General features: G+C 56.6%; 1 protein-coding gene across 2 annotated transcripts in view; it reads left to right on the forward strand.

The window, feature by feature from the left end:
• The window catches only part of CRHR1 (corticotropin releasing hormone receptor 1), a 47498-nt gene that overhangs the window by 21513 nt on the left and 3541 nt on the right, over positions 1–22444 (forward strand). For both annotated transcript variants that reach the window (XM_087441335.1, XM_004432599.3), the window contains exons 2-8: positions 1358–1445; positions 8579–8698; positions 13549–13634; positions 20617–20723; positions 21439–21559; positions 21766–21919; positions 22189–22249. In XM_087441335.1, coding sequence (XP_087297461.1) covers positions 1358–1445; positions 8579–8698; positions 13549–13634; positions 20617–20723; positions 21439–21559; positions 21766–21919; positions 22189–22249 — 737 coding nt within the window. The remainder of the gene's footprint in view (positions 1–1357; positions 1446–8578; positions 8699–13548; positions 13635–20616; positions 20724–21438; positions 21560–21765; positions 21920–22188; positions 22250–22444) is intronic.

Consider the following 22444-nt stretch of genomic DNA (forward strand, 5'->3'; position numbering starts at 1 on the left):
ATGAAAACTTGTACGCGATTGACACAAAAATTGTACACAAGCTGTGTACAAAAGAAACATACTTTCTGTCTTTATATCCTACTCTATGAGCTTTTTCTATTTTTAAAATTTTTTATTTTTTTTAACTTTTTAAACTTTTTTTGTTAAAAACTAAGACACAAACACGCACCTCAGCCTAGGCTGACACGAGGTCATCAGGATCATCAATATCACCGTCTTCCACCTCCACATCTTGTCCCACTAGAAGGGCTTCAGGAGCAATAACACGCTCGGAGCTGTCGCCAGGATCAACATGACACATGAGTAATGCGTGGTGCTACGCCATGGCTATGACGTCACTAGGCGATAGGAATCTTCCAGCTCCATTATAATCTCATGGAACCACCGTCGTCTAAGTGGCCCATTGTTGACTGAAACATTGTTATGTGGCGCATGACTGTACCTGTCATTACAGGTGAGGAAACTGAGGCACAGAGAGGTCAAGTAACCTGCCCGTGGCAACACAGTGAAACCAGGGCTGGACGCCAGGTCTCTTTTGACTCTAAATCTGTGGGGAGGGTGCTGACCTCAAGGGAGGGACACATGATTGGGTGGAGGTGTTAGCTGAAGAAGGGCGGCCCTCTGGGTGTGAGGCCCATCCCACCCTCCTCCCAAGTGGGCTGAAATTCTGGAATCAGAGTGACACCGAGTCCCCAGAGAGGGTAAAGGGCAAAGATTCTTTCTGGAATGGGGCAGCCATCTTTCCAGACACATTTATCCCTTCACCTCTCTGGGCCTCAGGTTCCTCATCTGCAAACAGGAGCAGCCGCACCAGCCCAGGGAGAATTAAGTGCCATCGCAGATGTAAAAGAGCTTGGTGAGCGGTGAGGCACAATTTGTAGTGACCTGTAATTACTGAGCGAGGATGAGGGCCGGGAGCACCTGCAGCTTGGGAGGGAGGGAGGGAGGAGAACTAATGAGCCTATGTGTGCTCAGCGGGCAGGTGGGAGGGTGTGCGTGTGTGTGTGTGTGTGTGTGTGTGTGTGTGTGTGTGTGTTGGGACACAGCTGGGCCATCCTTGGGATCCCATGGGGATGGAGGGGGCTTCCTCAGGCAGAGCCTCGCTGGAGGCCCCCAGCCCTCAGGGAGAAAACTCACCTCTGTCTTGGGGACCTGGGCTCCTGCTGTTAGCAGCCTCCCTTCCAGGCCCCTCAGCTGCAGACCTTCTAGGCAGAGAGGACGCGGGGGAGGAGGGCAAGGAGACTGGTGGGAGGGGTGTCTGGGAAGAGACATGTGTGAGGGGAGGGGAAGCGAGAAGCTGCAGCCAGCCTGCTCATGGCACAGTCTAACCGTGTCCCTCGCCTCCCTGCACCCACAGGCCCTTCTCCTCCTGGGGCTGAACCCTGTCTCCGCCTCCCTCCAGGACCAGCACTGCGAGAGCCTTCCCCCAGCCAGCAACATCTCCGGTGAGTACCCCGGCCCCCCTTCCTGCAAGATTCCAGGTCCCCACAGCCCCCCACTCTCCCAGGTCTTCCAGGGCCTGCACACAGAGCCATGCCCTAGAGCAGAAGAGCAGAGGGATGTCCTCTCTAGGGCTCCAAGCAATTCGTCATATCTCCACGGAGTGCTGTGTTGAGGAGGATCCTGAAGTCGCATGTAAGTGTGGTGGGAGAGAGAGCTGCAATTAGGTGACAGCATCTGCCATGGGTGCAGGAGGGGCATGTGGCAAGGGTGCCAAGTAGTTATCTTCCCTGCTTTGGGGTGGGCAACAGAGGAAGTCACCCCAGCCTTGCTGCATGAGAATCAATAGAGAGGAGGGCTGGGCTGTGACTCAGGCATCAGCGAGGGAGAAAGGCTGCTGTTTTCTCTGCTAAAAATGCCTGAAGCATAAAACTGTGGTGCTAGCCGTGTGCCAGGCCCTGCTGGGGGTACTGGAGATAGATTAGCCCAATTTTCACCACGACCTTCTGAGGTAGTGCTGCTATTCTCATCTTACACATAAGGAAACTGAGGCACAGAGAAAGACTAGAAAGTGCTGGAGCCAAGATCTGAGCCCAGGCAGCCTGGCTCCCAGATGTGTTCTTCATACCCTGCTCGACGACCTCCTCAATAGAAAATACTGCATAACTGCAAAGTTTACTAATATTTGTATAACTTCACCATTGACAAAGTGCTTTTGTACAATTATCTTATTTCCCGCTTACAAGTGTTTAAGACCCAGCGTTTGTACAGATGAGGAAACTGAGGCCATGCCTTTTCCAGCTTTGGGTGTGGCCCGTGAACCCTCACCCTGGCCCCTTTAGCTGGGGTCCTGGGGCTGCAAAGGTGGAGAGGGCCTCCTGCACCTAAGGGTCTTTGGGGGGCTCACTGTTCTTTGGTGATTCATTTTCCTCTTCAGGTCTCTTCCGATTCAATCTAACTCATTAGTTGAGTGCCTACTGTGCGCCGGGCCCCATGCAAGGCACTGGGGAGGACAAAGAAGGGCTCACAGTCTGGTCTCGGAGTCAAGTCCACAAACACGTGTACTGTGAGGCAGAGCACGAGGCGTGCGCTGCTAGAGGAACAGACGACACAGTGTGCTAGCAGGGAAGCTGGAGGCATTAGTCTCCGAACCTGGGTCTGCGGGGAGAGGAGGCCTCGGCAACTCAGAGCAGCTGCCACCAGGCCTGCGGTTCCCTGACTAGGGAGGGTGGAGGGGAGAGGAATGGGCACTGGACTGGAAAAGGCCAACCAGGGTCGCGTGCTCACAGTGGCACTCAGTCTTGTCCTGTCTGCCTGAGCGGCCCCCACTGGTAACCACAGGGATGAGCATGAGCCCCTTGAGCCTCACTTTGCCCAACTGTAAAATGAGGGGGATGATACCGACCTCAAGGATCTGTTATGATTGAATGCACCACGATTTATGGCAATATTTCACAAGCTGTAGAATGCCATACCATTACTGAGTATTATTTATTATTGTTGGTAACATCACCAGGCTTTTCAAAGTGCTTACCATATAGCTGGAATAAGGGGAAGGCACTTGCCATGAATTGCTCACTGCAATGGAGGTGGCAGGGAGGTTAGATCAGGGGTGGTGTGAATCCAGGAAGGCTTCCTGAAGGAGGAGGTTTCAAGGTGAGTCTCTGAGAGACTCTGAGCATGGACCAGCAAAGAAGAGCCAGAGCTCTGAGCCAAAGCTAGAGTTGACTGAGGGCTAGCTGGTGGGTTTGGTGGAAGGATAGGGGAGGGATGAGGAAGGAAGGGCAGTAAGCCTGGGGAGGTACTGGGAGCCCAGAGCATCTGGCTGCAAAGTTGGCTAAGCTGGGCCATGGGGAACAGGAAAGTTCTTGAGCAAGCAAGAGTTTGGAGCCTGAGTTGAAAGGCCCTGGCCACGCCCCCCATGCACAGGGGCCAGGTGAGCCTCCATTAACTTGGCTTGTTGTGCTCCAGAGGAGTAACATCCCTGAGCCCACGCAGGTGTCACCTGTCCTTGGAGGCAACAGGCCATGATGAATGTCGTTCATTCCCCGATGATTTGTACTCTGTGCCCCTGTCCCCACCCCAGCCAAGCCCGGCTGGCTTCATGACACACAATCCATCACCCTCCACAGCAGCCTCTGATAACCTGCTATTTGTCTTCCGACACTGAGACCTACCATCTGCCCATGGGCATTGGTAGAGACAGATGGTGAGGGTGGGGTCGAGGGACCAGGACAGATGGGTGGGCGTCTGGCTGGGTGGCTGGCACTGAGCTGGGGCCTTTGGAGGGCCTCTCACATGCCAGGAGCAGGGAGAGGGGTGGTCCCCAGGGCCAAGTCTCCATCATGTGGCAGATCACAGACCCGGCAACACATAAAATCATGGCATGAATATGACAGTGCCAGAAAGTAATAGGATTATTGACTAATGACATCAGAGACAAGTGGAATCATATTGTTAACGAGGACCCAGGGTCATCAGTTCCCATCCCCTGTCTTAAGGTCATGAATGATAATAATAATTAATGATAACTAATATTTATTTAGTACCTACTATGTGTTAGACACCATTCTAAGTGCTTTAACCTCAATGAATCATCACAATAATATTGTCAGGAAGTATTTTTATCCTCATTTTACAGAAAAGGAACCTAAGGCTCAGAGAGGTTAAGCAACTTGCCCAAGCACACACAGTTACTGAGCAGTGGCCCCTAGATTTGAACCAAATGGGCCTGATTCCGGACTTTCCCACCACCACATATATGTGGCCACCCAGAGAGCTGTAGTGCCCAGGGCCGGGTGTGGTCAGTCATCCGGGGGTGCAGAGTCGCCCCTGCACTTTCCCTTACCCATATTGGGTTTGCACACAGCCCCCAATTTTCCTCGAACCTACTATGTGCCTGGCACTGTCCTAGGTTCTGGGAGTGCAAGAACGAAGAGCCCACAGACCACAGGAGAGGAGGCGCCCACCCACTTGTCCTGATGAATCATACGACCTGCAAAGGCATCTTTCCATCCTGCCCAGCCAAGGCGGAGGCAGCCCAACCACAAGGTGGCTGAGCAAAGAGCAGGACTTTCTGTCTGCCTTCTGCCACCCTCTCCATGTCAGGCGACCCAGGCAGAGCCCCTGCCCATTCACCCCAGCAGCACCTTCCTTTGAATGGGCAACATGTGTGTTCAGAGCCTGCCCTTGAGCCAGCTGGCTGCTCCCCTCTGGGCAGCCTTGGCTGAGTCCTTCTCTTGGGCTTAAACCAAACGGGGGGATGGGCTTGCCAGCCGCAGGGCTGCTGCCAGGTGCCCACCTACACTGGTTCATTCAGAAGCTGGTGAGGGGAGCCCCGACATAACCTGGGACAGGAACCAGGTTCCCATTTCCCTCTGAAGTTTTCTACCACGGAAAGATCTGCTGAGCCCTTTTGGACCCTGAGCCTGATGGGAAGGGAACTATGTAATCCACTCAGGGGAAGAAACCGGTGCCTAATTGTGCACAAGCATTAAATAGGCCACCTTCAAAGGGTTCTTCTCCGCTCATTAAAGCAGCCCCCCAGGACCCTGACTCAGCAGGGTTTTTTTCAGAGGCGGGTGGGAGCCCGCCACACTATTCCTCTCTCCTCTTCCCCCAATTCGCAGGGATGTGGGGCAGTCTAACCACAGTGCTGCCAAGAGCAGTCGGAGTGTGGGCCCCGCGCATCTGCTCTGCGCATGTGTGGGGAAGGAGGAAGTCGCAGGACCAGTTTTACAGGTTACCTTAATCCACTTGACTCGCCACCGCCACCCCCAGCAAAAGATCCCGAAGGGATCTAGCAGCCCTATGAATGAGAGGGTGAGCCATCAAGTGATGGGAATGTCAACACCTCGGATACAGCGAACATACACCTGCCTCAGGCCCTTGGTACTTGCTGTTTCCTCTGCCTAGGACATCCTTGCGCCTGCTCCCTAAAACCACAAGGTCAACCCCCTATTGAACTTTCTAGCCGGTATTTCCGAGCCTGAGCTCGGCCGCCGCTCCTGATTGGCCCCCTACCTCTGGCCACGCCCCATCTGGCTCGGCCCTGCCCTCGGACTCCGCCCACCCAGTCCCAGACGCCTCGGTGGGCGCGGTGGCCTTTTATTAGGAGGGGAGGGGGCAGGTGTCTCCTGACCCCTTTCATTAAGCTTCTGTTCTTCGCTCGTGCAGCCTCTCCGTGCGTTTCTTCCCGTCTCTCACGCAGACTTTAATTCCCTCCAGGATTTTCTGGGCTCTTAGTAAAAGGTCACGTTTGCGGCAGTGTCTCCTGTGCCCCCTCCACGCAGCCTTCTGTGCAGGTGGGAGGGAGAGAGGCATGGCGACCCGGAGGAACCCGGGGCACAGAGATGGGTGCAACCAAATGCTGCGAGGGCCGGTTGCCCAGACCGCGCTGGCCGTGGTGCAGTGGGAAGAGCCCTGGGTGACTTCTGCCTCTTAGTGTCTGGGTGACTTAGGATGAGTCATTTGACTGCTTGGACCTCGTTTCCTTATCTGCAAAATGGGGAGAATTAGCGCCCACGTTGGCAGGTGGTGTGAGACCTATAGTAGGTGCTGTGGAATGCTACTCCACACCACAGACCAGGAGCGAATGGCGTCTGCCTTGCTCACTGCCACCCCCATGTCCTGAACCAGCTGTGGGCGGGGTCATGGCTCTGGGCGCTGGCTGGTACCTGGTCCTCAAGGCCAGGAGAGCCATGCACTCAGTGACCACTCCCTGCCGGCTCTGGCCTGGTCTTGGCAGTGGCTGGTGCCCAGTCCTGCCCTGCCCTCTGTTCTTTTCGAAAGGGGCTCTGGGGCACTGTCTAGGGCAGGAGAGAGGGAGAGGGAAGGGAGGGAGGGAGGGCAGAAGCGACACTGACTGAGAAGGCGTGGTAGGCAAGTTCCAGCTGCTGCCCCACAGGATGTCCCATTTAATCTTCCCAATGCCTGGCTCGGGAGATACTGTGAATGAATGAGTGAGTGAATGAATGTCATTAAAAGAGATGGTATACGTAGAGCCCCTCGCATGTGCCTGCACGCAGTCAGCCCTCAGCACATGCTGCCCCCTTCCCCACTGCCTCCTGGATGTCCCCCTCCCTTTAGTGGCAGCCCACGTGGTGTAATAGAAAGATCACTCAATCCAGAGTCAAAAACCCCTGCCTATGAGTCTTCTTCCTTCACTCGTTGACTCATGACCTTGGGCAAGTCACTTAACTTCCCTGGGCCTCCGTGTCCTCGTCTGTAAGAAGGGAATAGTGACATTGCAGAATGGATGAGAATCAAACGAAATATATGAAGAAGGCTTTGAAAAAGCAGAGCACGGTCCATAGTATCCTACCCTCCCCACAGCCGCGTGCCTCCAGCTCCCCGCCTCCTCCAGACTTCGCACCATTAGCATGACCCATGACAGATTAAAATCCCAACCTGGCACGCCTTTGCCACCCATAGCCCTGCTTTCTCACATCCCCACCCCACCAGTGCTCCGTGATGCGTTCTCCGAGGCTCTACGGTGGCAGAGCACCAGGGCTTGGCACATCCCAGCTCCCTGGCCTGCTGGCTTCTCGTGTCCATTAAGCCCCAGTCCAGATTTCTTTCTCCTCCAATTAAACCACTTGGCCTCAAGGCCTCTGCCCCTTGAGCTCTGATTTGCACGAACACCCTCTGAATAGCTTTGATTAGAAAGAAAAAGCAGCGTTTCCTACAAGTGGTACTCAGCACTGCCCCGTGTCCAGCAGGGAAAGGAGGCCAACTTACCCGGGGGCTGTTTCCTGAGAGACTGGAGACAGGCTAGATACTCTGGGGAGGGGGTGGCAGGCGGGCCCCACCCGGGGTTTGGCAGCTGCCCCCCATTGGTTCATGGCTCTCTCTGGCTTGTCTGTGCATTCCTGTGCCAGTCCCAGGAATTATTAACCCCCTCCCGTCGTGATGGGCATGCTGGGTCTCAACAGGCCCCGGGTGCCGGCCTTATGGAGGAGAGGGGCATTGAAGGGCAGAGACATAAGCGGCAGCATCGGGAGGGGGGCCAGGACTGTCCTCAGCCAGCGCCCACCTGTTGGAGACCAGAAGCCCCCCTCCCCTCCAGAAGTGTCACCATGGCCTCAACTCTGGCCCAACACACGCACACACATACACACACGCACACACTCCACTCCAAAAAGCTCTTTAACTAAGGGCGAACCTTTGGAGGGGGACTTGGACGTTCTGTTTCTAGTTCAACTCTTTATATCCTTTTTTGAGTCACAGACCCCTTTGAGAATCTAATGGAAGCCGTGGTCCCTTTGCCAGTTAAAACACATGTATAGACCAAATTTTGCATTTAATTTCAAAGTCTATGAACCCTTAAAGCTTCCAGTGGACTGAGATTAAGAACCTCCGATCAGATCCAACCACTTCATTTTATTATAGATAAAGACACTAAGGCCCAGAGAGGGTAAGCAACCTGCCTATGGTCACACAGCAAATTAGTAGCAGAGCCCAGTCTGAAGCCAGGGTTCCAGACTCCTGGTTCAGTGTCCTTTCTACTCCCCCGGATGGTGTCTCCCTCCTTTTTCTCCCTATAGTCCGCTTCTCAGTTAGTCCTCTCTTAGAGCCCAACACAGACCAGAGCATCAAGAGTGTATGTTCAGTAAATGTGGTTTTCAGGCCAGCTGGAAGGTGGACCATCTGGTTCCTCCCTTAGCTGGTTCCTCCCTGCAGGGCCAGAGCAGATGTGGTTTGGTTCTAGAGACATGTAAGGGGGCTCGGTTAGGGGTTGGCTGAGTCTGTTCCAAGCTGTTTCAGGCTGTGAAGTCTAAGAGTTCCAGTCTACACCAAGTGAGGGGCCGAGAGAAGTGTCCTCAGGCTACAGAGCAGGGGACCTGAAGCATGTGCAGCCGTCCTCTAAATGCCAGCCAGGACCTCAGCTTTTTACATCACTTCCAGCCATCTTTGTTCCTCCTCTGCTCTGGAACCCACACTGGCTCCCTAGTGCCATAGTATCAAATTCAGATTCCCTCCCCTGGTGTTTCCTCTGCATAGGATGAGTCCATCTCTGCACTGGGGTCGTTGCTCCTGTTCTGTCTCCAGTCGGTGTGTTAGTGTGGGCCAGTGGGGAGGTGGGTAGGACTCTGGAGTGGAGATCTTGCTCTGCCTCACCGGCTGTCTCTGCCCCCAGGACTGCAGTGCAATGCATCCGTGGACCTCATTGGCACCTGCTGGCCCCAGAGCCCGGCGGGGCAGCTGGTGGTTCGACCCTGCCCTGCCTATTTCTACGGTGTCCGCTACAACACCACAAGTAAGGGAGCGTGTGGAGGGCGGGGCATCTGCTGGGAGGTGGGACAAGATGGGGAGAGCTTGGGACTTGTTGGAGGTGGGGAAATAATAATGACAATAACAACAATCACAACTATACCTCTCATGGGTACAGCCACCATTTACCAAAGTCTGGCCCTGTGCTCTGCTGGGCCCCCTGTGCTCCTCACTGCTGCTTCTCACAGAACCTTGGAAGACACTGTAGAGAACCATGTAGTGCTCAGTGTATGACTAAGGCCTCTCAGGCTCAGAGAGGTTAGAGAACAGGTGCATCCTGAATTGCATCCAGGCCTGTCGGACACTTGCTTCTGCAGTCGACAGACTGGGTCAGTCGGTGTGAGCCCACGACAGCCCCCTGAGGTGGGGCAGGAATCCTCAGAATAGCCCCAACTTGGTGGACGAGACCCCTGAGCTCAGAGAGGTTACGAGGCCTCCCCAGGGCCCTCCAGCCAGGAGCTGAGGCTCAGAGTTTTAGCTCTTAGGCTTGGGGCTCAGCCATGCATGCAGGCCCACAGGTCGGGTGAGATGGGAGAGACAGACCAGGGTCAGTCGGATACTTGATCCCCATATAAACACGCTCCCCTGAGGCCCTGAGCCTCCCTCTGCAGGCTTTGCAGCTCCTTGCTATACCACCTGCCACCCTCAGAATTAATTTGCTCTCCCCTGTCAGTGACTCACAGCCCCTGCTTATCAAGAGAGCAACAGCTGCAGGCCAGGGGCCCTGAGCTATCTGAGGGGAGGGTGGAAGGCCTTGGGAGGCCCTTGGGGTCTGGTGGGTCTGAGCTCAGAGCCCCAAGAGGGTACCGAGGGTGACCAGGGACACGAGAGTGTTCATTCTGAGACTCGCTGCATGACCTGTAGCACATTTTCCCCTCTTATATGGCCCTCCGGCCCCTCGTCTGAGGATGGAGAGGGCTGGATGACATGGCTCTTAAGACTGTCCAGCTCCAAACTCCCAAGTTCTTTCTTCTGCCGCTCTCTCCTTTATCAGCTGGGTGAAGGGGGTTAGGGTTGGGGGCTGCAACCAAGAAGGGGTGGGAGAGCCCTGGGGAGCCATTGGGACCGTGCAGAAGGAGGGAACAGCCAGACCTCGAAGCTTCACATGTTTGCAACCACATCCTGGACCCCTGGAGGAGGAGAAAGACTGGGAGGAAGGTGGGTAGGAAACGCAGGCAGGAGGAAGGGCAGAAGGACCTAAAAGGAGATTTTGGGGTTCGCAGCCCACCAGCCTCCAATTTAGTAGGGCCCATTTTGCAATTAGGAAATGGAGGCAGAGAGGCTGATAACTGCCCAAGGTCACAAAGCTTGGAAGCAGAGCCAAACCCAGAAATCAGAGCCCCCCGGTGCCCCCTTCACAGTGCTGTGTGCCCAGTCCTTCTGGAGCTCGCAGGAAGGAGGCAGCATTAGAGCTGGGGCGCGAGGTGGGTGGGGGTGCTTCTGGGCGGAGGTCCCTCTCTCTCTCTCACAACAGCACCAGGTCCTGTCAATTCCACCTCCAAAGTGATCCTTGTGTCTGACCCTACCTGCCCTCCATCCCCAGGGCTGCTGCCCTGTCCAAGGTTGCCCAGTCTCTAACTCTAGTTTCTCATCTGACCCTGTCATCTCCTTGCTTGGAGTCAACCCTCTGTGGCTTCCCACTGCCTCCATGGTCCAGTTCACCCTTCTGAGTGGGACCAGCCAGGCTCCCTGTAGCCCTAGCCCTGCCTACCTTTGCAGCCAGCCCTGGCCCCTCCCCGCAAGCTCCTGCACTGGTGTCCCCAAGGGTGACTTGACATGCCCCAGATAAACTTTTAGTGCCTGGGCATGTGCTACTCAATTTGCCAGCCCTGCCTTAAGTGGAAGCTGGGAGTCCTGGGTCCCAGCGCCAGCCCCGTCTGTAACTGGTTAGGGAACCCTCGGCACTGGCCCCCTCCGGGCCTCGGGGGCTCCACCTGCAGGATGGGCGGGAGATTGGGTGAGGTGCTCTCTCGGCCCCCTCCCTCTTCCCTCTCTGATCCCAGGAGAGGAGCTGGGGGTGATGGGCCCTTCAAGTGGGGGCAGGGCTGGAAGACTCCCTCTTTCCGGGTGCCCCCAGTGCCAGAATGATGAGGCACACACCCGTGTAATCAGCAGTGATTAGGAGCCCAGAGGTGTACCTCCTCGTTAGGCGCTAATTAATCCATTTACTGATGAGGTGCTGCCAGGACTTCTAGGCCTTTCCTTAATGCCCTCCCTCCTGCTGCATCTGATCTTCAAATGGATGGGAAGCATTTCCAAAAATATCCGTTTTCCCATGATTCTCCGGAGGACTGCTCAGCTCGGCAATTAAAGACAAGCGGGTCCTCCCTGGCAACGACCCGCTGCTCCTTGGGCCTGTTTTCTTTCAGGATCACCTCCTCCCTTCCTGCCAACGCCTGCTCCCCCTGCATGACCCGGCCTGGGAGGGACTCCAGGCTCTCACCCCACATGTGGATGAGCCAAGGGGGCCCCTCCCGGAATTCCCACTTGTACCCCCTTTGATAGAGATAATGGATACATTCTGAATCTTATGTAAGGTTATATAAATACAGCTCCAAGACAATAGTAATAAAAATTATAGCCCACACCACATGCAGGTAGAGCTCTAAGCACTCTGCACACATTAACTAAAAATGCTCACTCAGCCATCTAAGGAGGAGCCCTCGTTAAGATCATTCCCATCCTGCAGATAAGGAAGCTAAGAGGTTGCATGACCTGCCCAAGGTCACACAGCTAGTAAGAGGTGGTGCCAGGGTTTAAACTCAGGCTGTCTGGGTTGAGAGCCATTTTCTTAACACTACCTTGTGCTGCCTTTCCTAAGGCAAGGCAACCCCCACCCCTACCCCGCCACGCTTGTGCCCCTTCCAACTAGATGTCTGCCCCCAAGTCCCTTTCTTTGCAGACATCCCAGAGCAGCCTCTGCTCCCAGGCACTTTTGGTCCATGGCAGACACACTGGATTCCCCTGGTTCCTTGCCTCTCCAAGATCTCCCTGAAAACCCAGTCACTGAGCCCTCAGCCCTCTGGGAGCTTATCTCTCATTGAGCAATTAGGAGAGAATCAGCAGCATCTTCATCAACTCTGCCCCAGGGCTCAACTCTGCCGAGACTCAGGTCCTCCAGCAGGGAAGCTGAGCAGAGCTTTAAACATCCATTTAGCCTCCTTTCCCCACTGGCGTGTGTGGCAGGAGCAGCCTGCAGCAGAGGGGCTGGGGAGGGGCTCACAGAGCAGGCCTCTGCCGTGCAGCCCTGGAGGCCAGGCCGTGGCTCCCTCTCCGCCGCCCACCCATCATCTCCCTCTGGTCCTGATGCTGCCCGCAGAGAGGAGCTCGCAGGCTGGACAGTGCCTGGGGGATCAGCTGGTCCAACCATTCCTCTTATAAATGAGGAGAGAGGCCCGAGAGACCGCTGGCTGAGGTTGCTCGGGCAGCACAGCTCTGCCCTGAGGTGGGCGGGGCCCCCGCCTGTGTCTCCCACGCAGAGCTCTGCCCCTCCCGGCCTCCAGCCTCAGGGACTGGGACTCCGGCAGCTGCCCCAGCCCTCCTCCTGCCCTGCTGGGGTGGGGATGTGAGTGAGGGTCAGCAGGAGCCATGGAAAGGCCTGCGGCAGGGCAGGGGCTCCAGTGGAAATGGCTCAGGACTCAATTTCTCTTCCAGCCGGCACTGCCTGGAGTCGGGGCCAGAATTAACTCAAGGAAACATATTTAAAGCCACTGATGCCAGAGAGGGGCCTGGGGTGGGGCAGAGCAAAGGCCGCCAGTAAAGGAGAAAAGACAAGATATAGAACTCCCTCGGTACTTCCCTTACTGGGTTTCAGGGCCCTGGTGCCCCAGGGTCAGGCGGCGGGGAGGGTGCACTTTGTACAGCTCCAACCGTCCCAGAGCCCTGAAGCCAGGCCTCAGTTGGGACCACAGGGCCCCTCCCCATCTCCTTAGAAGGTGACAGATTCTGGGCTGCAGTCCAGGCTGATGGCGGCATGGATACCACCCGTCCCTGGGCCACTGCCCTGTCTTTTTTCCCAAGTGCCATGTGCCAGACTGGGAGCCAGTTGTAGCAGATCCTAACAATAAGATCCTTGCTATATGTGCTACATGAGAGTCACTCCTTGTGACATACCCCAGCACACTCCTGCCACCTGTCACTGTCTGTCCCAAGAAACCTTCACCATGGATGTTCCCACAACATGACCCTCTGGCACAAGGCCTGCTGTAGGGAAATGCCACCATGGGGACCTTCCCCAACACCTGCCCTATGAGCTCCACCCCATGCAAAACACTGCCACGTGAGGACCCCCCACGGGGTACCTCACCACTGATAGTCCCACCATATGAAACCCTGTCATTTCAATGTGTCAACACACGTCCTTCCACCATATCACACCCAGCCACGTGAGTGAGAACTGACTCATAAGATCTCACCATTCTTTTTGCTGCCACGTGAGACCCTAAAATGGGAGATTTCTCAGAATGGCACCTGCCACGTAGTCTGCCGCCACATAAGGGCTTGCGAGGAAACAGCCCAGTGAGCTGGTGAAGCCTGCCCGTGGCCAGTCCCACAGGCATGATCATGCCAGCTTGGGTGGGCAGGGCCCGGGCCCCATGGGCAATTGTTGGGGTTGCCACTATATCCCTGTTGGGGCCCAGTGGGCAGAAAGAGGCAGAAGGATGGGGGTAGTAGGGAAGCCCCTCCCCGCACTTCACCCCAAAGCCGCCCAGCAAGCAGGCCCTTGTGCTGGCCCAGATGGATGGATAGATAGACAGACGAATGGCAGACAGACGCCCAGGTTGCTCTTCTGGAGGGGAGCCCGTGGGTCACTCTGACTCGCTCTTCTTTTTCCAGACAATGGCTACCGGCAGTGCCTGGCCAATGGCAGCTGGGCCGCCCGCGTGAACTACTCAGAGTGCCAGGAGATCCTCAGTGAGGAGGTGAGGCTGTGCCGAGCGAGGCTGCCCGCGTTGAGGGGTTAGGGGCTCCTCACAAGACCAGTGGGTGGGGGCAGCAGAGGCTGACACCCAGGCCCTGCCCCAGGGAAGCCGACTGGGGAGCCAGAGCTCAGGGCCCTGAGCAGGCATCCTTGGAGGAGGGGGAGCCAAGTGGCCGGTGGGCGGGCTCCGGGAGGGGTGAGTTGGGTCCTTGTTCCTTCCTCTGCTCCTCCCTCACTCACTGGGACGGGTTCTCATCCATTTTCCACCCCACCCACCTGAGCACCACATCCAGATCCAGCCAAGGGGGCTGCATCAGAGTCAGGGATGGGGTGAGGGGAGCAGTGCCATTCCAAAAAGCCCATAGAGAGCCTTCTAAATATTTAAATGTTTTTGAGAAGATATTGCTTCCACATATACAAAATTCAAAGATGCAAATGGAAATACAGAGAAAAGTCTCCCTCCCACTCCTGTCCCAGCCACGGGTTCCCTCCCTAGAGGCAACCATTTTGCCAGTTCCCTGAGTGTTCTCCCAGAGACATTCTCTGCATATGTGTGTAATTATGTATATATATTCTTTTTTGTTTTTACCCAAATGCTGCATGTTATACACACTTCAGCACCTTGCTGTTTTCATATAATCATCCATCTTGGAGATTGTTCTGTATCAGTACATAAAGAGCATCTTCATTCTTTTCTACATTTGCATAACATCACGTTGTGCAGCTGTACTGTAATTTATTTAACCAATCTTTATTCTCAGTCTTCAGTTATTACCGATGGTGCCGCAATGAATAATCTTTTAAAGGTGACATTTGACAGATGCACGGGTGTGTCTATCCTCCTGGTGTTGCTGCTACCTCTGTGCCCCTTGCCCTCTCCCTGACATTTCCACCCACCCCTCAATGGGTGCTGAGGAAGGTGGGGGTCATGGACCTGGAAGAACAAGTGAACAGAAAGCGCAGGGCAGAGGGGAGGATGCCCCAAGCTGTCCTAGGGCCCCAGGCTTCTGGGGCGTGGAAGAGAGCGGCTGGTCTCGACAGTCCCGAGAATTCCAGCACCTAAAAGATCTGAATTGGAAGGGACTTTGCAGACCCTCCATCCCATCTTGAGGTCCCTAGACCTGCCTGGTAATAAGAATCACCCAGAGCCCTTGTTCAAATACAGGTCCCAGGGCTACACCGCTCACCCAATACATCGAACTCACCAAGGAGGACCTGGGAATCTACATTTTTCACAAGTGCCCCAGGGGAGCCTTCTGACGGAGAAAAAGTGAGAAGCTCTGATCTAGTGCAACCCACTCACCTTACAGATGGGGAGACTGAGGCCCAGCAAGGGGGAGTGACTCATGCAAGGTCACATGGCCAGAGTGAGTTGGAGCCTGGAACCTGGGGTTTTGAGGTCCAGGCTCTCCTTTGCCCACCGCCAGGTACTTGGTGTGAAGCGACGTTGATGGTGGGAGAACAGCTTTCCCCACCTAGCACCCCACCCCACCCTGAGCACTTTGGTTAGCCCCTTCCCCAGGCTGCCTGGCCTCACGTCACTGAGATATTGGGGCTCTGCTGTCTCCTTTCAGAAACTGCAAAGATAGGGCAAAGCTTAGCTTAAAAGAAGGACACGCTCCTCAATGGCACTGCTTTGGCAGGATGAAAGAATTCCTCAGGATGCAGGGTGAGGGTTCCTGGCATCTCAGACCACATGGGCCAGACCATGTGGTCCACCCAGGCTGGGGTGTGTTGGCCTGGCTCCCCGACCGCCTGACCTGAGCAAAGATAGCCCCCAGGTTGCTAAGCACCCACATGGTGAGCCAACTGGGGAAGTTCTGGGGTTGGGAATGAGGGCACTCCCCTAGATGGGGGAGGGAAGTGGGGTTCCAGGTCAGGAAACATAGTTAGGCCAGGAGAGATGGGCTTGGCTGGGGGTGGGGTGGGGAACTCCTTACCTGGCACACAGTAGGGGTGGGGATACGGGAACCGGGGCTCATGTTCTGAAAGGCAGGTCAGTGCTGTCAGTGTCTCTTAGGACCACAGTTGATGCCCAGAGAGGATGGTATGGGGGAGGCATGGCGAAGGCAAAGAATCTTCAGCCCCTCCACCGCACCCCACCTTGTGCTCTGACTGTCCTGCTGGGTCTGCCGAGCCTGAGCAGACTATGTATTTCCATCTGGATGTATCTCTAACTAGGGGTCAGGTCTCCAGCCTCCTGCCTTAGGACAGACGACCCTCCCCTCGCCCCAGAGGAGCAGGCATCTGTCCCCTTCCTGGACAGCAGCAAAGCTGGAGATGCTGCAGCTGCCCCCAGCCTCCCTCCTGCACTGGAGCCTCCTGAATGTCAGGGGTGGTTCATGGCTCACCCAATCTCTCCTGCTCTGATTTAAGCCCTTCCTTCTAGGTGGCTGACCGGGGGTCTCTCAGCAGCCCTCCTTGCCCCCAACACCCTTCAAAGACTCCAGGTCTTTGACAGCTGCCCTCAACCTTCCCTTCTCCCCACCCTGCAGCTCCCACCCGTTCCACCAGGACAGGGGTCTCTCCCTCTGTCCACCAGTGGGGTGAGGGCAGGAAGGATGAGGGAGCACCCACTTCTCGTCAGTCCCCTATTGGGCAGTATAACGGAACAGCGTGGGCTTTGGAGGCGGACGGTTTGGGGTTTGGATTCTGGTTGCAACACGTGCGCTGTGTGACCCTGGGCAGGTAACTCAGCCTCACTAAGTCTCAGCGTCCTCGTCTGGAAAAGGGCCGAGGGTAACACAGTCTCTGCCTCCTGGCAGAGGGAGGGTGGTGTCTGCCTGTGTCTTGGCCTGCGGAGGGCGCTCCATCCATCTGCCACCCCTCTGCCTCTTGTCTCACCTGAGCTCAGGGGAGGTGGTAGTGTACACCTAGGGTGGGGGGTCATCGATGAGAGACCACAGGTAACATGGGCACCCCCTTCCTCTGGTTACCGACGGGGTCGGGGCTGTCACCCTCACACCCCCACGTGGTGCAATGCCACACCTCCACCCCGGCGGGCCCCTCCTGTCTTTGCCACCCAGCCCCTTCCCCAGCAGCCCCTGCCACCTGGTTGCCTAGCACTCTGGGTAATCAATTAATTTAATTAGTGAAAATGCCATCTCCTTCTGCCAGCCCCCAGCCTCGCCAGACCCCTCCCTACTCCCAAGACTCCTCCCAGAGTCACTGCGAAGAGGAAGAGGAAAGTCTCCAATTAATGGAGCAGCCTGGTTTCTCAGCTCTGGGCCCCAGCTAAGCCCTAATTAAGCACCAGCGCCCCGAGGGGATTGCAGATAATGGATTCGCAGGATGGCTGCCTGTGAAATGGCACTTGTGAGGGCGCCCAGAGGCCAGGCGGAGGAGGAGACCTGCCCATAGCCATCACCACCAGGGGACAAGCCCCCAGTGGGGGAGCTTGGCTCATGCATGGCCCAGCCCCCCGGGGATGGCACTGACCCCCCAGCACCACTGCAGGGGCCCCCACTCTCCATGCCAGCACCCCCCATCACACACACACACACACACACACTGTCTGCTCCACTGCAGGGACCTCCAGACACCCCACTCCTCCACCCCCCCACCACCTCCCATGACATTTGCACACACTCTGCTCCCCTCCCCCACCACTGCTCCCCTCCTCCACACTCTGCTCCCCTCGCCCACACTCTGCTGAGCCCAGGGAGCCTCCGCCCGGGAAAGGGACTGGGGTTGTAGGCTTGTGGGCCGGGGTTCCCTGCTCACAGCGGGGGTTTGTTGGACCAGGGCTTCTGAAATGCTTAGGAATCACCTGGGCTTCTTGCTAAAATGAAGATTTGACTCAGTGGGTCTGGGGTGGGCTTAAGATTCCTGCAAGCTCCAGGTGCTGCAGCTCCAGGGTCTGGGAGCACGCTGTGAGGAGCGGGGGCTGGAGTGCCCACTGGTGGGGTGAGGGAGTAGCTCAGGAAACCCAGGAGAGGAGGAGCCACTAAGTGGGGCTAGCGAGGGGCTGGAGAGAGACCGGGGCTGGGCACCAGGCAGGGAGGAGTCTGCGCTGTCCTGAAAAGGCTTCCGGACAGGTCTGACGCTGCTGACATTTGGGACAAGGTGTGTCTTGCAGAGAGTCTGGTCAGAATTCTCCCGGCACTAATTACTTATTGGATTCTGGTCATTAGGGGTGCAGCGGAGTGGCCTCTGCCCAGTGCCACACTGTGCCACCTTCCTCAGGGAACCTGCCAGTCCTAGATCTCCAGAAGAGACAGGGACACAGTGCTGGTCAGGTCCCCAGAGACTGGCTGTGTCCATTTGTCCTTTGAGCACCGAGCTGCTTCTGCAGTGAATGGTGGCTTTCTCTCAGGAGGGCACTGAGGTCTCTCAGGGTGTCATTAGGGTCTCTTGGAGTGTCACTGGGTATCTCTTAGGATGTTGCTGGCTGTTCTTTCCCGTGTCACTGACCCCTCTCAGGGTATTGCTGGCCATATCAAAGGGTGTCTCTGGCCATCTGTCCTGGTGATACTGGCTGTCTCTTGAGTGACACTGCCGTCTCTCCAGTAGTCTACTCGGGCTCTCTCTGCACTGTAACCCCCCAGCTGGCTCGCTGTTTCTCAGCTTGAGTCACACAGAGACGGCCCCCTACATGGTTTGGCCCAATTCTCCCCTTTGAGCCTGGGTGGAAAAAACTCCTCCTGAGCCCCCATCCTCCCAGCAGAAGCTCTCCGAGGACCCTGGGCCCAGGACGGAGAGAGTGCCTCTGTCTTCAGTCCCTCCTTGTCCCCCAAGAAATGCACCATGGGGGCAGGAGAGGGAAGGTCTTTAAGGCCAAGCAGACCTGGATTCCGACTGCTGGCCAGGTAGCTTGGGCCGATTATGCAGCATCTTCAACTGGAAAAACAGACAGAAGGACAGTCTCAGAGGGCAGTTGGGAGAAAGAAAAGCAACAACATCTGTAAAGCACCTGATGCAGTGCCCAGCATACAGTAGGTGCTTAATAAATGACTCATCCCACCCCAAACCAAACAACCCAGGCACGGCCTACTGTGGGGGCTAGGGCGGGGACCAGCTGACAGCAGGTGGTGGCAAAGGGTCTCCCTCGTCCACCTGGGCCCGTGAACGGAGCTGGGGCGTCATGCCAGTCGGGGCTTCACACACATTGTTATTACCCTGGGCCTTCGCAGGGTGGATTTATGGAAAATTCAATAAAAGGAAGTGAGGCACCAGCTCCAGACAGGCTGGACATGTGCACATCTTCTGGAGTCTCCAGATTTGGCTTCTACGACGACCAGGTGCTCAGAGCCCCTCCCCGTCTGCGTGGCGGCGATGAATGCCCTCTCTGTCTCTCTTGTCCACCTCAGTTTACAGCTCCTGGGTCTCAACTCTTCCAAGGCCAGAGTTGCTAATGTAATTTCCTGCCGTGTTCCTGAAAACCTCTGCCAGGAGAACCAGCCCCTGGAGCAGAGCTTCCTGGGCCTTCTGGACCCCAGAGGTTCTTCAGCGAGGACGCCCCTTCAGAAGGGGTGCGGCGGGGGCCAGGGAGAGGAGGAGAGGGAGGGCTGCTAGGTGTCCTGCCACAGAGGTACATCCCTTGTCCTTGGGTGGGTGAGGTTGGGCCTCAGTTTCCTCATATGGAAGATGGGCAGGGCTGGACTGGGTCCCTCGGGACTGGCTCTGACATCCATGGATTCTGTAATTCCAACAGGAGGGTCCACGGAGAGCCAGGAGCTCTTTGGTGGCTCTGAAAGGATGAACAAGGCCTCTGTGAGCTCATCCTTTTGTCAACACTTGCCAGTTTCTGTGCATCATCAAGCCCTAGCGCCCCGCCCCCCCAAGAACCTGGAAAGAGGAGGGGAGGGGGCGCTGACAGGGAGCCCTCTTTGCAAAGCCAGTTGTTTTCCAACATTTGTTTTTCCTTCCTTCACTCAACACACAGTTATGGAGCTCTACGATGTGCCATGATCTGGCTCTCTAGACCTTGCCCTATTGGGACCCAGAAAAGAGTGACTGGGGGCTTTGCTCTCGGGGCAGGAGTCTGCATAGAGCTAGGCACTGGGGACCACCAGTCCCCCATTGTGGGCTGGGGACCTGTTTGCAGACTGAGCACATGCAGTCTGCACATGCAGGTGAGAGGTGGTTTGAAGTTGAGTGACGTTGAATGAGTCAACATACTTCTGGGCCTGTTTTTCTGCAAAATAAAGTACAGACCCCCCTCCAGCTCTTCCCACAGGCTTCCTTGAGGGTTTGAGAAGATAACAGATGTGAAAATATTCTGTAAATGCGAAGGCTTCGTCACTCATGGAGCCCGTGATTGGAGAAGGGACCATGGCGTTTTCCAGCTTCCATCAGTATATGAAATGGATTAATCACATTGGGGACTTTGTTTGAGTCCTGGGGCAGGATCCTGTTCACTTCGAGCAGACTCCCTGGGCCAGGGGTAGGACCTGGGAAGCAAGTTATGGTGCCTGAGAGGTTCTCTCTGGTTTCTAATGATACTGTGGATGCTGCTCCACAGCAACTGCCCTTCCCTCCTCGCTGATAGGAGCAGGCCTCACCTGCAGCAGGAGGGATTCAGGGGTGATCGAGAAAATGGTGGCTCAACTCAGAAATGGGTGCAGGAAAGAAGTCCCAGAGGGTTGGCGTCTGCACCCACGACGCCCACCTGGTGTTTGGACTGAATGGAAGTGTGAGTGTGAGAGCACATCGGAGAGCCACACACATGTTTGTGCATGCGGAGCAGGGAACCCTGTGTGATGTGGAGATTCAAGTTCACTGACATTTGTCCCACAGCACAGAGCAGTGGACAGAGCATGGGATCCAGGGACAGACAGACAGACAGACAGACATAGTCTCAAACTGGATGCTGCTGCTCTCGGGCAATGCTTGACACACAGTAGGGGCACAGCAAGGGGGATAACAATTGTTACTGTTACCCACACTGTCCCGGCCACCATGGAGGCCGTCCTCGCACGTCCAGCCGGTGCAGAGGTGCGGCTGTGCAGGAGCCTCACCTCTGCCCCTCTCTCCCGCCTCAGAAGAAGAGCAAGGTACACTACCATGTCGCTGTCATCATCAACTACCTGGGCCACTGCGTCTCCCTGCTGGCCCTCCTGGTGGCCTTTGTCCTCTTTCTGCGGCTCAGGTGAGGAGGCCCTGGTGTTGTCCCCGGGCCTTGAGCAGGGCAGAGAAGTAAGAGGCAGAGGGCGGCTCTGGGGGTGCTGCTGGGAAGGCGGAGTCCTGCCCCGTCACTTCCCACCAGTGGGAGGAAGTGACAGATATAGGAGTCCCCAGTCTCTTGGAACCTCTGGCAGGGTCACTTCTGTCCCCCTCCCTAGTAACTGCTGGGGGGGAGGGGTGATGGCCAGAGCCCAGGCTGGCCTGTGTCACCCACACCCACCTGGCACTACTGCCAAGGATGCAGGTGGCAGTGCCAGGCAGGCTAGTGCCAGGAATGGGGAGCGGGAGCAAGAGCTGAGCCTCAGGGTTGAAAACTGGGAGGGAGGCGTCCGCTGGAGGCCTTTGATGTTTTCTGACCCTCAAACCTGGAACTACAGGGAGGGGAGGGGCCCCAGGAGAAAGGGCATCTCCAGTAAGTAAGCAGCCCCTGGTCCTTGGAGCACCAGCTGGGTGCCAGGCTCTGCCCCCCAGAGCTTACTTCTGGGCCACAGGTAGGAAGGGCCCTGGGGAGCATCGGAGAGCCTCTGCTGCCACCTCCCAGAGTGACCTAGCCAGTCAGCCCCTCTCTGAGCGTCAGTTTCCCCATCAATACATCTGGGCTGGAGTGATGCTGGCAACCTGTCCCTCATCCTCTCTCTCCTCCCCTTGCTCCTGTCACCCACCCTCCCCTGCTGCCCCAGGAGCATCCGGTGCCTGAGAAACATCATCCACTGGAACCTCATCTCGGCCTTCATCCTGCGCAATGCCACGTGGTTTGTGGTCCAGCTCACCATGAGCCCTGAGGTCCACCAGAGCAACGTGGTGCGTCCTGAAGGGGCAGGCCCAGGGTCAGAGTAAGGGCCCCGGGTGTGGCTGCCCTGGCGGAGGAGGGGCCCATAGAAAAGGAGTGGATTCCGGGGGGTGCCCCATCCTGCCTAGAGGAGGCCCCAGGCCCAGGGTGGGGTGCTGCTGCTGCCTTCACCCCACTCCCCGGCGCATCATCATCTCTGCTGGGGGTGGGGTGGCAGGGCTGGTGCCGGTTGGTGACAGCCGCCTACAACTACTTCCACGTGACCAACTTTTTCTGGATGTTCGGCGAGGGCTGCTACCTGCACACGGCCATCGTGCTCACCTACTCCACCGACCGGCTGCGCAAGTGGATGTTCATCTGCATCGGCTGGGGTAAGCGGGCCACCCCCCGCCCCCAGCCCGGCTGCCCTCTCCTCACCCAGATTCAGGCCAGCAGGCTGGAGTCCCGAGAGACCGAGGCCCCAGCTTGGGGTGGGGGGAGGTGGGAACATCCTGAAGGGGGCATGTTGAGCATAAGAATATGGGCCCTACCCTGGGGAACCCCTGCCCTCCTCTGGGCCCTGGGCTGCACTGGGGGCCTCCAGGCCCTGCATCCCTCAGACCCCACTGTCAGGCTCTGGGACAGCCGGTCTCTCCCCCAGGTGTGCCTTTCCCCATCATCGTGGCCTGGGCCATTGGGAAGCTCTACTACGACAACGAGAAGTAAGTCACTTCCTTCCCTTCACTGCCCTCAGGCCCCCTGAGCCCTGAGGTCCAGGATCCCAGCCCAGCTCTGCCTGACACCCCCCAAGGGCCGCAGTTTCTCCCTCTATAAAGGGAGGGCGCTGGGGGCTGGTCAGTCCCGGGCTCCCGACCAGTGCTGTACCTGAGGTGGGCTGGACAGAGGATCCAGGCTCT

This window comes from Ceratotherium simum, chromosome 16, assembly GCF_057802395.1.
Source record: "Ceratotherium simum simum isolate JZ-2026a chromosome 16, ASM5780239v1, whole genome shotgun sequence".
Taxonomy (NCBI): Eukaryota; Metazoa; Chordata; class Mammalia; order Perissodactyla; family Rhinocerotidae; genus Ceratotherium; species Ceratotherium simum.